Below are 13,947 nucleotides of genomic sequence, written 5' to 3'. Positions count from 1 at the left end.
AAAAAAAAAAAAAAGAAGCCTAAAATACACAGTTCCACTGTTGTTTAAGTTTTCAGGCATTTGTCTTCTGGGCTTTTAACTTAATTAAAATCAGGCAAAATGAACAAGGCCAATGTTTTCCTGGCCTTCTCAACAAAGGGATGGCCTTCTGTTAATGAGAGATTCTCTCTGGTTCTTATCTGTTAGTCGGTTGAACATCAAGACTTTGGCAAACCCAGAGAAGAAACCAATGTCACCAATGCATCTGTCGCTTCTCCATTGTACTGCTCAGCTTTTGCATGTGGGGAATTCCAGCGGTATCAACTCAGCCACCCATCCAGCCGAGCACCATTTAGGTTTAAACTTCAGAACTCCCCGTTTAAGTTCTCCTTGTTATATCTTGTACTTGCTATGATGATTCAGCCAGAGTGCAAAAGGTGAATGTGTTGCTTCTAATTCCAACTTACCACAGCAAACAGAAAACTGAACACAAACCACAAGCAAAGGCACAATCACACACACACACACACACACACACACACACACACACACACACACACACACACACACACGCACACACATGCACACTACAGCTCCAATCAGCTCCACTAAGTCAATGGGGAACAGTGACCACTCCAAGACTGAACAACCACATGCCAGTGGTCCAAGCAATAAGTCTGCTTTTGCAAAAGATGAACAAAGCAAGAGAGTAAGGGAGAGTTCCCAGGCAGTTCCTGGCACATGCCAACCTCCTTGAGGAACATCTTCACACCTATGGTTGCAGCCAGCTGCGCATAAATTGGACTTTGGGAGAGCCCTGCTGGCAGACACTGTCCTTGCCTCTGGGACCTGAAAAGGAACAGTGCTGTAGATTTGACCCAATCAGATCCCTAGACACTCACAGAAACTCGAAAGCTATTTTATTTCTGCGGTTGCAACTTAGTTACAAGAGAAAAGATGTGTGGTCTAATTGTTTTGTGTAAAGCCAAATATATGGGAATTTCTGTTGAGCACTATAACAAGATAGGAAAAATGAAAGAATGAACCAACTAAGAAGGGGGAAATTTAAATTTATCGCTATGGGACTTGCTGCATGCATAAAACATGGAAAGGTTTGCATTTTTGTTGCTCAGCAGATGTTTTAGAAAGATGAGGCATAATTGACTGGGATGTAAAGTTAATTAGTTGCAGAATATTTTGTTGCCCCAGGCCAATTCCTATAGCACCATAGTACCTGGGATTTGCCTCTGCGTATATGCTTACTCCTTTCTACTAGGAGGAAATTTTCCTTTAGCTTTCTTTCTGACCTATTGTTAGAGAGACCTGATCCCTGCTGCCCAGGCTGTCCTCTTCCAAGTTACCAATTAAAGTCGGATACATCAGTAGTCAAATGGATAAAAGAAGACAGAGCCATTTCCAACCCGAACTTTTCAATCTGTTCCCTGTGTACCATGGGCCTTCCTCTACTTTTCATTAATTTCCCAAGAGGGGGAAAAAAAAAAACCAGCCTGCTGTGCAAAACAAAAGGAAATAGGGGCATCCTCAGCACAATGGCCCTAAACAGCATTTTCTGACTCGGGATGAGAATATTTAACGGCATTAAGGCTAACTACAACATTGGTGACAAAACTGATGCACCTGGATGCCGGCTGGCAGCATCTTTCCTAGATGGTAGGGTGAGGTCTCAGGGTAAGATGTTGGCTGCTCTTGTTCAGCAGATGTCAAAACTTTGTTCAGACTGAGGAGTGAGGGATACTGAAGGTTCTTTTTAAAGCATAGGGTTTTTGTTACCCTGATTATTTGGGGTCCTGCCCCATGTATTGCATAGCAAACTTTATAAACTCTAACAGTAGGATCTTCTCTAGGTTATATCAATTTATTGTTTTGTAATTTTTATTTTAACATTTGTGAAATTTCGAACATAATATTCAAAGCCTTTTCAAATAATTGCTAAATGACACTTAGGACATGGGTTGGCTGGCATCATTTTGCCAAGCGTCCCTATTATAGTTAAATTTTGTGATATGTGAGATATGTTAAAAACCACCTATTTTGTACTTGTTTATAAACTCCTGCATAAGTATGATTTTACAGGTTCATTGAGCCATAAGCAACTATTTGCAGTAAACAGGACAGAAGCATTGCCTAGGCTACTACTGAGAAGGGCAAGATACGCCAACATCAATAACTATTAATGCAAAACGCATTATGAGAAGCTTTGTCTACTCAATCAACAGGGGCACGCCTGATGCTGCTGCTCTTTCCATGTGTAGGTAAGAACTTCATTAGGATTGTTTTAGTGGATAAGGAAAAACCCAATCTCATTACTGCTTTTCCTGTCCCTCCATTACCCTCTCTAATTGTCTAATTGCTGAGTCTAATCTGCTGTGAACTGGGAAATTATATAATCAGGCTTGTTAGAATTTCGTCTAAAATTTAATAGGCTTTCTATCAGAGCTTGGGGGGAGTCTTTTATGAGTAAAGTGCATGCCCTTTGAAAGTAGTTTCAGCTGCTCGGAGCACTTCCTTTTGTTCACTTGCTTCCCCCGAATTTAAAATTGCTTGAATAGGTAGTTCTGTTTTCCCAGGAAGAGGTCAACATATGTGCCATTCCACCAGCGCTGTTGTAACACAGCATGTCTCTTTTTACCCAGAGGTGGGGCTGCAACTCCGTATCTTGAATTTGGACCTGATTAAAGGACCTTTGCACCCAACAGAATGAAAAGCTCTGTGGCTGTCAAGTCTGTGTCACATGCCGGGCAGTGGTGGCACACACCTTTAATCCCAGCACTTGGGAGGCAGAGGCAGGCAGATTTCTGAGTTCGAAGCCAGCCTGGTCTACAGAGTGAGTTCCAGGACAGCCAGGGCTACACAGAGAAATCCTGTCTCGAAAAACCAAAACAAAAGAAAAAAAGAAAAAAAGAAGTCTGAGTCACTGCAGTCATGGTGATCTTAGACCACAAGGTCCCTCCACCAGAAACAAGGAGAAGCTACATGGAGAATCTTCACACTGCTGAACTCTCAGTCTTTGATTTAGTAATCAAAGCTGTGAGTGAAGAAGCATGCAGAAAATTGCATCCTTGGCCATTTGAGTCACATCAAGCTTCCTGAGTCTTCCCAGTGACTGTCTCACATATCAATGGGTGAAATCAAACAATCCTCGGTGCACGACTTCCTAACCTTTGACCTGTAAAACCTGTACCACAACAAAAGGGCTGATGTCATATGTTGAAATTTCTAATTTCTGTAGAGGGCTCAGTTTGTACCATGTGATGGTTTCCTGGAAGCTGTCTTAGGAGAGGATGCTTTTGCTGAAGCAGACACATTGGGAGGATGTTTTGCTAACAACAGACATGTGATGTTTTTCTAGAAGCAGCCTAAAAAAGGGGCATGTAAAGATAAATAAATACAGAATAAAACCTTATCATGTAATGGCTAAAACTTTCTATCTTGGAAGCAAATTTCTGAAGACACAGGGTGAGAAAAACTGAGGCGAAACAACAGGATATTTTAAGACAGAATGTTTGCAGGGAAGTGAAAAGAGGATGCTCTAACACAGTGGTTCTCAACTTTTCTAGTACTGTGACCCTGTAATACAGTTCCTTCATAGTGTGGTGATTCCCCCATCACCACCTCAAAATATGTTTGTTGTTAATTCATCAACATAATACTGCTGCTGTTATGGATCGTAATGTAAATATTTGTGTTTTCTTTTGGTCTTAGACAATACCTGGGAATGGGTCATTTGACTACAAAATGGATAACAACCTACAGGTTATTAGAACCACTGTTCAAAGGGAAGGCAAACAATCCATCCTTTAGGGAAACCCCTCGAGACATGAAATGAACAACTCCAAATAGCTCCTGCAAGTCCTAAAACTACTAACCACATTCACTACATTCTTCCCGCACCCCAAAGTATATAAGGAATAAAACTTCTGAGAGTCTGTCTCCGAGGAGCTTCGGGGCTTGGAGGCTCAGACCAAGCAGCCTGACTAATGCAGAGATCGGTCAAGCAACCTGGAAGAGGCAGAAACCAGAGAAGCAACTTGAAACAAACAGGCACCAGTCAAACTGCCAAGAAGAAACAAAGCCCAGCTGAGCTGCCTGGAAGGCTGATTAATTGAGGCACCAGTAAGGAGCACCCTCCCACCTGTAGAGCCTCCCACAAACTGGGCAGTGTGCTCCAGGTTTCCATCTCTTGTCACCTGTACTAGGACAGACATGTAGTAATAACAGTTGTCATACAGTTACTTCTGCTCCACTGTTAACCCCAATAAACCCCATTGGTTCACCAAAATGGACTTTAGTTCTATCTGTAATTTTGTCTGTTGCCAGTCCCCTCTCTCTGGGATAAAGTGATGTTTCTTCAGATCTGCCCAGGAACAGCATCCCACAACATACATGAACCAGGTCTCCAAATCTATCACAAATACTGCTCCCTGTCTCACAGGAAATGTTGGATTTCCATGGTTCCCTTCTAGTTTGCATCCAGAAAGCAAATCATTTTCACCTTTGTGACTTCAGGCTTTTTGATCCTGTATACAAAGAATATATATAAAATGTCTGAATAAACATATTGGAGGACAGCTCAAAAACAAATAGATTTTGGATAATATAAAATGCCTATTATACTTTATAATGCAAAGTGTTCCTGTTATTCAAAAGGAGATGCTTTATGAGTAATGAGAATATTTCTTTGACGGGGAGTCTGAGTAGCAGAATGATGGATAAATTCATAGCTAGTATTAACAATGTTCTATACATACATAGCAGTGATAATTTATGAGGGCAAATAATGGGAGTGAAATCAAGCATGAGAATAGACTCACGTTAGTGCTTCAGAGTAATTATAATGAGGTGTAACTCCTAGAAACTTCTGGACTTCATCCATCACAGTAGCTGGGTCAGATCTCAGCTGTTGCCCATCAATAATTAGCAACTGCAAAGCCAAAAATAGTCACTTTATGAAGAACAAAACTGAATTAAATCAACCAAGCTGCTCTACTTGACCTGTATGGCATTAATAAGTCTGGTCACTTAGGAAAAAAAAAAAAAAGCAAAAAAAAAAAAAAACAAAACAAAACAAAAAAAACAAACAAAAATACATGTACTACATAGAATACATTTGAATATTGCTTTTCTTGCTTCTTTCTTAATTAGTAAGAATTAAAATTTTCTTTTGATAGGCATTGTGTGTGTGTGCACACGCGCGCACATGCATGTATGTGTGTGTGTGTGTGTGTGTGTGTGTGTGTGTGAATTATGAACTCAGTTTATTCTTAAGCAGAAATGAACATAAATGTCTGTTGCTTTTGAATTATAGTAAGGACAGGGCTTTCCTATCTGTAGTGCATATTACCTGTAGGCTAACATCCAGCCTACTGAACGCCATCCCTAACCTTGGGGCCAATGGCTAAAGAGTGAACACTCAGGGGAGAATCCCGTCTAGTCTTACAAACTATGATTGGAGATGGGAGAAAAATGTTTGTTTCTGACTTTCTCATCTTGGGTCACTGCTGGAGAATATTAGACTCTCCCAAGGGAGTGTGTAAAAGAGTGTTAATATCCAAGTCCGCTTGGAGCTTAGATTGCACCCTGCACAGTGAGGATGTGGATGTTTTCCTTAAATCTTGCTATAGTTCTATCCCAAGTCTGCTAGGCCTTTCTCTCTATGGCCATCAAGTTTGAGAATTTCTTCTTTCCGAATAAGGGTACCACATGACAGAGAAACAGTGGGGAGAGAAACGGAGACTTCTATAAACTCTCTGGTTAACTGGCGTCTCAACTAGTTGTTGAGAGTTTGTAATTTTGAATTATGTGACACTTCCTTTGTGTCAATGTATTCCTTGAAACCAACTGACAATCAAAAAAGCTTCCTAAATATGTTTCAGAGCCATTTGACTCTATTGCATGGTATTAATAAAGTGAAACTATGTAAAAATTCACACAGTTCTTACTGTCTTTATTCTCTCTGGTGTAGTTCATCACTTTTTCTGTTTGGCAGTGAGCTGCAATTGCAGTATGATAAATGGAACCTAATTTCATGCTATTACCTGGGAAGTTGGAAAGTAGGCCAGCCATCTTTCTATGTGTACTGCATACCACCCAGGCACCAGACATCTCCTCTGCAATGTTTTTAAATCAGGAGGGGCCCAATGTCCTGTTGTGATAACTTCATAGAAATTGAACCTCAGGGCAGCTGGATCTTCATGAGATCGTTGGTGCTTTAAAGGAAAAGTCAAGTGTAGAATTAGATTTTTTTTAATGTTTGCATAAGTATGTGTGTACAATTGTGCACTGGGTGCATCATTTATTTTAAAAAACTAGGCTTTTACTAAATATCAAGTGAAATGCAGATATATCTGCAGTTGTTTTTGTTTTAAAATATTTAGGCAAAGGGCAGAGATAACATGAAAGGTTTATCTACAGGGATCTGATTAGGAGTGAATATATGTTAAGGACAGAAAAATTAGGCAGAAATTTAGGCGAAGAGAGGTGAGCTCTTATGTTCTTGGCTTACTGCGCCATCACAGTTCAGGTGGTTTCTCTGTGTGGCAGGCAGGTCCTAGTTTTGCCCACCCCTCGGATTCTGATTGCTAACCATTGCTTTGATGTCTTATTCATTTAACGTTGTCCACAGTGCTTCTGCTCTGTGCGTCTCCCCCAAAATACCATTTCACTCCTGCTTTTCAGTATCTAGGCCTAGGAGGCTTCCACACAAAAGAACCATTTGGCCAAGTAACAGAGCCCAACTAAATGAGAGACGAGCTTAATGATACAGTTGTTCGAAAATGTATTTAGTCTCATCACTAGAACAAAATAGTGATAGATTTTGAATATAAGAAGATATGAATCATAATTGTTGTCTTTAAAGAAACGAATCCTAGTACAGGAGACAGTAGCATAATAGGTAATAACAAAGCCATGCATTTGGCTGACCGTGGAAGAAGTTACTTAATGGTGAAACCAGGCCAACAAAGGAACAATCCAGACTGGTAAATGAAGGAAACATTAATGACAGGGGAAGCGTTGGAGTTAAAATGTAACAAGAACTTTCAATAATAAGAGAATAAGAAAACATAGAGGGAAAAATGGATGATGCCAGGTAACTATGAGTTGAGATGGATAAGGTGTGTGCATATAAATGAACTGATGTTGCATAACTCTCTAAAAGTTAATAAAAAGAGAATCTAGCCTAGAAAAACCATGGTAAGATATAGGGCCTGCTCTGTTTGCCAACAGGTGTTTTTATATGTTAGAAGTCAGTCTTAATTGAAAATTACTCTGTAAAAATATAATTTAGTGAGAGGTCAAAAATCAAGAGTCATAATTGACCATCTGATGAACGAAGTCAATATTTTGTTTTAAGCATCATGCAAAAGACAAGAATGCAAATTACATGATTGGTCTAATGAAGAAACATATAGAGACTCCAGAAATATGAAAAATAATTGTAAATATTCAGTGTATGCATATTAATAGAATATAGCAGGGCTAAAATATCTGTAACAAGAAGTGACAAAATGTTCTCAATCTGGTTTTACTGACTCATGCAAGTTTAGCATCGAATTTTCTTTATATCCGTGTGACTAAGATTAGCATAGAAATATGACCAGAAAGCCACAAAGGAACATATTTTATGGAAAAATAGCACTTTAGCTCCTCTGTGCGGTCCATTATAGAAATGTGGGGTAGAAATTACAGTGGCAGGTGACATTCGTGAGGGTTTCTGACATACACCCGTGGAGCCTCAGATTTATGGCCCTTACTGAAAAGACAGGTCCACCTAAGTAATAGGCTACATTATTTTGAAATGTGGAGCACTTTGGGGCCCTAGCCTCAGCAATACAGGCAATAAAAAGAATTATCAGAAAAAATAATTCCCTTAAACCTGTGTATTCAAAGAATTTATTTGGAAAGCAGTCAGAGATAAGCACTGTATTATGTACATTCTATTTTATCTAAGCGATTTAATCTATATAGAACATACATTTTAGTCTATCCTAAATAGATTAAGCAGTCAGCATTCTCACAAATATTTGAATTTATAACTTTTAATTAAGGTTTATATCTCGGTGTTTTGGAAGTGCTTTTTTTTTAAATTAACTTTATGATAAAAACCTTGCAAATAAAATTCTACACACCCAAATAAACAAGACCCTAGGTCTATACATCTAATGAACTTCTAAACAGTTAGAATAGGCATTTTGAAGATGTGAGGCTTCACATTGGACTTTATATTTTCACTATAGAATATATTGTAGGCGCTTATCCACCGACACAACCAAAACTACTATGACAGAGTTATAAATGGAAAACAATTGACGTCATATCCTCTTTCATTTCATTTGCTATATTCAGTCCTATATCCCTTAATATTTATACATGTTATCCAATCTGTGCTGCTTAGTTTTTTATATCAACTTGATACAGAATAGAATCATCTGAAAGGAGGAAACCCACAGTTAAGAAAACATCTCCAAAAATATCTGGCTGTAGCGCATTTTCATAATTAGTGATTAATGAGGAAGAGTCCAACCTACTGTGGGTGGGGTTTTCCCTGAGCAGGTAGTCCTGGGTTATGTTAGAAAATAAGCTGAGCTGCTGGGCGGTGGTGGCGCACGCCTTTAATCCCAGCACTTGGGAGGCAGAGGCAGGAGGATTTCTGAGTTCGAGGCCAGCCTGGTCTACAGAGTGAGTTCCAGGACAGCCAGGGCTATACAGAGAAACCCTGTCTCAAAAAAACCAAAAAAAAAAAAAGAAAGAAAATAAGCTGATCCAGCCAGTATGACTGGATCACCCCTTCACCAATTGTGTTATTATCAATTATGTTTTTGGAAAATATCCATATATATATACACATGTATATACATATGTATATATATATATATGTATATGTACATGTATATGTATATACATATATACATGTGTATATATATATGGATATATATATATGAATGTTTGAGGCCTTTGTGATCATGACTTGCAGCAAAGAAATACAATATGGGTCTTGTCACTATATTCACAAAACACATCATTTCAATTTATGTTTTATTAAGCTCTATTTAAATTGACCATTTTCATATGAACTACTGCACAGTTACAATTGTTATGTAGTTGTCTGTCAGTTCCTTTCCTCACTTATTTTCTGATACTATTATGTATTTACTTAACGTGCTGGAGAACATGTGTAAATTAAAGCACCAAGAAATTTTCCTTGTTAGAGATGCACTCCTGAGCGAGATACTGGCTTTTAGATTCAAAACATTTTAACAAACCACCATTTTACATCCTTGTTTGGTTTTGGAAATATGTCAGTTATTTTAGTAATTTCTTTGTGGTTGTATTGTTGAAATCATTTGACCAATTTTGTATAAGTTAAAATATTTAGGTCTTTATAGTTGAATGAATGGCTGCATGGATGAAGAGAGGGGGAGGTGATCTGATAGACAGATGTGTAGTATTGTTTTAGCTTAAAATATTTTTACATTTGACCCTTTAGTGCATCTGGGTTTTATTTAATTACTAATTCAAGCTACAACTGAGTATACTCAGAACTCTTCTTCTTTATTCATACCTGGTACCATGAATATGCTCTGTCCGAGGGGTCTATGAGGATAGTAATGATCTTGGCTTTGGGAACAAGAGATGCAGCTCTCTTGGGAGCTTCTTCAGAGTGGAAGTAGTTAGCACTCTTTTCAAATAGGAAATCACTGGTAATGTTGGAAGGAGTGGGGAAAAAGTCCATATACCTGTAGGTAGTGAGAAATAATTGATTAATCTGAGCAGTGCATTTTATTCTGCTGATGTCGGTAAGAGGAATGTGAACAGATTTTACATTTCTTTGCATCCAGTTAAAACTAGTGTGTTACGAAATCAGCCAAATAGGCACCATGCAGTGTCCCCCTCACGTGATAGCAACCCCAAAGGTTACATCCTTATGACTCATGTAAGGCAAAGGGAAGAGTGAGAAAGATTGAGTGGATAATGAGTGATAGGAAAATATGGTGGATTTGAGCTGACACTCTTTGCTATCACAAGCCAAATTGAAATCTACAGTTTATGCCTGCAAAATACAGAATCTTGCAATCATCTTGACTGATACTTTTAATAGTGAATGTCTGTTTGCAAATTTGAATACTAAGATTCTTAAGGTTAGATTCAAGTTCACAAGACAGAAAGACATGTAAGTCAAAATAGCTCTTAAAAAATTAAACAGATTAAGGCCGAGATGTTCTCCTTTTTAACTTCTGTAAGATTTAGTAGTATTTACAGTAATATCAGCCCATTATAATTTATATAGAGGAGCTAAGGAGATATTTCCTGCGAGTCGATCCTAAAGTGCCTCCACAGGTGCCTTCCTCCATATGCTGTCAGAATGTCCCTCCGCGTGAAGATTATGGAATCAATATGTTCTGAGGCTAATTCAGTACAAGGCTTTAATTATGTGTGTAACCCTCTTTACAGCTCATCACTTCTCTCACCCTCAAATGTTCTAGAAAAAAAGTAATGAGAGCAATTAAGAATTCATATAAGACACTTATTTTCCTCGTTGACATTTGTTATTATGTTTCCCAAATGAAGAGTACTGAAGAATCTCATTTGTATTCTTGCTTTAAAAATTGTGCTCCATTTCAACTCACAGATAAGAGAAAAATTGCTTTTTTTTTTCTCTAATGATTTTTGTGGAGTTCAAAACGTAAAAGTACAATATGGTAGTAACATCCGAGATAGGGAGTGAACACAGTTTCACTCAGGATGAGAAATGAGATCAGGTCACTGGTGTGGCTCTGTCAGACTTAATTCCAGAAGGCTCATGTGTTATGGTAACACACAAAATAATATTCTACACATTGTGCATTGAAAGAAGTTTTCCTCACATGAGATTTTTCCTATTTACCCAGGGAACAGAAATTAAATCCAGGATCATAAGTTCTTGGAAACTTGGGATACAGCCAGAAAAATAAAATTCACCAGAGTGAATACTATCTTCCATATTAAGTTTATTAATTTTAGCTTATGGAAAGTATTGTTATTTTAAGAGTTTTATGTCATTTATCAAGTGCTAATTAATGCTTCTTTTGTTTGTGAGTGGAATTGATATAGTTTAGGAAAAGCTCTATTATAATTTGCATGACAAATATTGCCTACATTGCAATACAGCATACACAGCTCATGTGGTTAATGAAGACACATGTTCCAGAGTACAAACTAAAGCAACCTCAGGCATCACCGTGAAGACAAATTATATGTTTAATAAAATAAATGGAGGAACTGTAAAATAAGAGTATGCTTAAAGAGAATTTTAAATATCTTTATGAATAATTCTGATGAAAAATATCCCACAATGTTCTTTATTCAATCATATTAACTTACCAGAAAAATATTATCATTATTGCACTGTCCAAATCAAATTATAAGCAACACTGATTAAACATATCATCATTATAAATTAATTTCTAATTCACTGCAGTAGAATTGAGCATAACAAATTTATTCTGTAATTATGCAGATGCCATGCACACATCTGTAATTGCTCTGCAATGATGGAGCATGTGCTCATATTGGAGTTCATTTTTTGTTGTTATTCTTACCACTCTATTCCCTTGTGATAGTTGTTGCCATTAAAAAATTGAACTTCTTCAAAGGTTTTTGGGCTAGGAAGATTGCTGATGATGGAAGGGTGCATTAGAAGAAATAAATAAAGTGCAGTTGTTCCTATTTCAAAGAAAAGAAGATAGATGTTATATAATAGTAAAAGGAGAGATTAAAATATCAGTGTCATATTCAACCAAAAATTATATTCAGTAGACCAATTCTTTCCATTGTTTTATTACCATTTACTAGGTTACTTCATTTTAATAGCAATCCCATTGTGTTTATTAGTCTCTGTGACTCTATATATCTAAGTTTCTGATTTAATACGACTTTGTAGCCAAAATAAAGTGGATGGGAGGCATAGTCACGATAGAATTTCAGAAATCTGTGTTCAATTTCCCTCTGCAATCAGGTGTCACAGGTGCAGAAAGCCGCTCTGGTTTCGGCACCTAAATCTGACGAATCATTTGCTGATGTTTAATTTCAGTCAATTAGATCAATATACTCAATAAAAGCTGATGTGTTATTTATTATATGTCACAGGAGTGATGATTGGTGATCATTCTTGATCAGGAAATCACATGTGCTGACCTTAATAAAGTTACATTCATGTGTGTACTTGAGTCAAGCACGTAGGTAATGGGAGGACTGAACAGAGGCTTGATTAGCTGAAAAAAGGCACTAACGATGGATCTGAGGGAGCCGTCACTTTGCTCAGAAAGTGTATTAAGCATGTAGGATTGTGAGGCAAGAGGACCATGCAGCCTGACAGAAGAACTGGTAAGGTTGAGTGAGCTCAAACCCTGTGAATTTCAGAATTGAAAAAAAAACGGTAGGAGTGGAGCCACTCCCAGCCTAACTCTATGAGCTCTGGAACAAGTAACCATGACACCCTGCTGAGAGGACTGCTACCATCACCTAGGGAAAATACCTCAAATCCTTCCCCATGGAACTAGAGCCAAAAGGAACCAAAAGGACCCAATAGGAACCATCTACCGCCCATTCCTCATTGTTTCGTAAACTCCCTGTCCACATGAAATAAGATGCACAAGTTATTTCACAGAAGATCTTCTGAGATTATTTGTTTTATTGAACTGTAACACATGGAAAGAGTGCTCTTTCTTGAAATTTTCATCGCTGGACCTTGGACCTGCCTAGCTGGTCAGCTCAAATCACAACCACCACAGCCACCACCCACCACTGCTGCAGGCACCTTCGCCATCACCCCTGCCGCTGGCACTGCCGCTGCCATAGTAGAGGATGAGACCCAGGACCTGGCTACCTGCCCTATTGCGGGATGCCCTTCTCACATCCTCCTCGCTTCCCTTCTCACATCCTCCTCACTTCCCTTCTAAGAGCTATGATACTTCGGCCAGCCCTTTCCAGCCAGACCAGAGCCCTGTGGAACCTTTGTCCTGGTTCTACCTCACCGCTATAGATAGTGGATAGCATAGAATATTAACATATTAAAATGTGGCTCCAAGTTTGATTGGTTGAATTAAATAAGAAATGCAACACTAAAGGACATGTAGATTGTATTTAAGCAATATTAAATATGTGTATAGCAATAATTTCATGGGTATTTTTTTAAAAGTGTTAATTATTCTTTTGAATAAACAAAACTATAGGGAAAAGCACTTTGGCCTCTAAAATGACAGATCCTGCCCCTATGTCTAAATGTCACATGCAGGGAGTTGTCAGGCAAGACATCTCTTCTTTGGCAAGTGCACTAAAGCAACCTTCATGCTATACCTGTTATTTGTTTTTTACTAAAATTTAAATGAAGAAAAAAATCACTAGGTGCAATTTAGAGATATCTGAAAAAAAAATGGGACCTCAACAGTAAATTCTCTGCCAGGTCAGCCTGTAGGTGAGCCTGAGGGGAATTTTCATGAGTAATGATTGTGTGGGAGGCCCAACTACTCCTGAGAAAATGATCTTGGGAATTAAGGTTTAAGAAAAGGATAAATGTGAGCTTGGAACAAGCCAGGAAGCAGTAGCCCATGGTTGCTTCTTTGGGTCTTGACTTCAGGTTTCTACGTTGAGTTCCTGCCCTGACTTCCTTCAGTGATCTGGGGATGTGATCTGGGCATGTAAGCCTAATAAAACATTGTCTTCCAAACTGCCTTTGGTCATAATGCTTACTACAGGAACAGAAAGGAAACAAGGACATAGCCTAGACTGTGAAAGTCTAGGTACCAGGAAGCTAAACCTGCGTGAACTTCTCCTTCTCTCTTTCCTTCTCCCTTTCCTTCTCTCTCTCTCCCTTTCCTTCTCTCTCTCCTTCTCCCTCTCCCTCTTCCCCCTCCCCCTCCCCCTGTGTCTCTCCCTCTCCCCCTACCCCCTCACTTTTCCCCCTGTGTCTCC

General features: G+C 38.5%; 1 protein-coding gene across 3 annotated transcripts in view; it reads right to left on the bottom strand.

Moving 5' to 3' along the window:
- Ndst4 (N-deacetylase and N-sulfotransferase 4) overlaps window positions 1–13,947 on the bottom strand; it is a 322,892-nt gene that overhangs the window by 9,029 nt on the left and 299,916 nt on the right. For all 3 annotated transcript variants that reach the window (XM_031375370.1, XM_031375368.1, XM_031375369.1), the window contains 4 exons: window positions 11,577–11,700; window positions 9,560–9,734; window positions 6,036–6,206; window positions 4,812–4,921 (listed from right to left, as the gene is read on the bottom strand). In XM_031375370.1, coding sequence (XP_031231230.1) covers window positions 4,812–4,921; window positions 6,036–6,206; window positions 9,560–9,734; window positions 11,577–11,700 — 580 coding nt within the window. The remainder of the gene's footprint in view (window positions 1–4,811; window positions 4,922–6,035; window positions 6,207–9,559; window positions 9,735–11,576; window positions 11,701–13,947) is intronic.

The sequence above is a fragment of the Mastomys coucha genome, unplaced genomic scaffold, assembly GCF_008632895.1.
Source record: "Mastomys coucha isolate ucsf_1 unplaced genomic scaffold, UCSF_Mcou_1 pScaffold16, whole genome shotgun sequence".
Taxonomy (NCBI): Eukaryota; Metazoa; Chordata; class Mammalia; order Rodentia; family Muridae; genus Mastomys; species Mastomys coucha.
This window is presented reverse-complemented; position numbering and strand designations above follow the sequence as displayed.